Below are 1,816 nucleotides of genomic sequence, written 5' to 3' on the forward strand. Positions count from 1 at the left end.
ACCTGTCGATGTTTGATGACACCTGTCGATGTTTGATGACACCTGTCTACACAGGCCTGCACGTCAGATCAAAAGTCATCTGCATTATCTCAAACCTCATTTAGTTTGCCTTCAAGATCTGAGATTTATTGGCCAAAAAAGAGATTTTTGTTTCACAAAAGGTGAATCAGTGCAAAACAACTTTTTTCCCCCTTTTATCCATTGTGCGCGTTTTGGGTTAGGGGGTAAACATTTATATTTCAGCAATACAAAAAAATGTTCTTAACTAGTTTCGCATTTTCACGAAATAGATTTATTTTGTAATAAAATCAATAATTTTATGCTTACTGAAGAAACCTGTCATTAGATTTTAAAATTAAATTCTAATAGAGAGAGAGCTTTGTTTTGGTTATAGCAGGAACTGGATAAAACAAATTAATGCTGTGACACGTGGAGTAATGGGACTTGAGAGCGCATTCCTCTCCTCCCCCAATTTTGGTCAGAACACAACATAACTTCACATGTGCAAACCTTTTTCATTGCAAAATGTGTGTATTTATAAAGTATGTGTACTGAAATCATTTTTAAATATATACAATTTCCTTGGGCTGTTAGCCACAAGAACTAATTTTCCTAAACCTAAAAGGTCAGCAGAGTAAATACTGACAAATGCAAGTTCAGGCCTGATTATTTTTAAAAATGGATCAGAGTCACAGTAATCTGCTAAACTAAATGACAACATTGCAAGTTTGGAACTTGACACAGAGTCTCCTTTACCAGTGACTATTGGAAATACAAATAAGAACAGTCTATATTGTGCTTTTTTTATTATTAAAGTCTCACTGCATGTACTTTGAATTATTTAAAACACAATACCGTTGCTACATTCAATGTGAACAAACCTTGCTTTTGTTTCTGGAACTTCCTGATGCAGTTCCCTTCATTTTACAGTGTTGCAAGGCATCGTTCGCAATATCAGAGATGAACTTTTGCGCAGCCAAAGATATTAAACGAATTCTGATTAGAAAATACAAGATAAAAAACTTGTCAAATGGTCTCTCGGCAGTATGCATACAGCCAGTCTTTTAAATGTAATAAATTGAATAATAAACAATAATTCTAGTCTTTTATATTGCAGAGTAAAAATAAAGTCCTATTTTAAACTGACGGATCTCTCTGACGCAACAAATCTTCAGAAAAGACATTTCATCTGCAAATTCTAGCAATCATGACCTCCACCTGACTACATGCATCTCCTACTCCGATTGCCTAATTACAAGGAGGTTCACGAACAGGGGAAATATCTCCAGAAAATACTTAGGCTGAAGCATATTTGCCACAACTGATGCCAATGACTTGAATATATAGTCTTCAAATAGATAACTATTCGAAACACATGCTACCTGCATTATAGACAACAAGGTGCAGGGCTGGATGAACACAGCAGGCCAAGCAGCATCATAGGAGCAGAGAGGCTGACATTTCGGGCCTAGACCCTTCATCAGAAAAGGGGGAGGGGAAGGGGGTTCTGAAATAAATAGGGAGAGAGTGGGAGGCGGATAGAAGAGGGATAGAGGAGAGGATAGGTGGAGAGGAAACAAACAGGTCGAAGAGGCGGGGATGGAGCCAGTAAAGGTGAGTGTAGGTAGGGAGTTAGGAAGGGGATAGGTCAGTCCAGGGAGGACGGACAGGTCAAGGGGGCGGGATGAGGTTGGTCAGTAGGAGATGGAGGTGCGAGGAGGGGATAGGTGGGAGGAAGAACAGGTTAGGGAGGCAGGGACGAGCTGGACTGGTTTTGGGATGCGGTAGGGGGAGGGGAGATTTTGAAACTTGTGAA

At 39.5% G+C, this 1,816-nt stretch overlaps 1 protein-coding gene across 1 annotated transcript in view; it reads right to left on the bottom strand.

Moving 5' to 3' along the window:
- taf10 (TAF10 RNA polymerase II, TATA box binding protein (TBP)-associated factor) overlaps window positions 1-1,816 on the bottom strand; it is a 9,207-nt gene that overhangs the window by 6,800 nt on the left and 591 nt on the right. Inside the window, exon 2 of the mRNA XM_048614854.1 lies at window positions 882-1,035. Coding sequence (XP_048470811.1) covers window positions 882-1,035 — 154 coding nt within the window. The remainder of the gene's footprint in view (window positions 1-881; window positions 1,036-1,816) is intronic.

This window comes from Rhincodon typus, chromosome 31, assembly GCF_021869965.1.
Source record: "Rhincodon typus isolate 14 chromosome 31, sRhiTyp1.1, whole genome shotgun sequence".
Lineage (NCBI taxonomy): Eukaryota > Metazoa > Chordata > Chondrichthyes > Orectolobiformes > Rhincodontidae > Rhincodon > Rhincodon typus.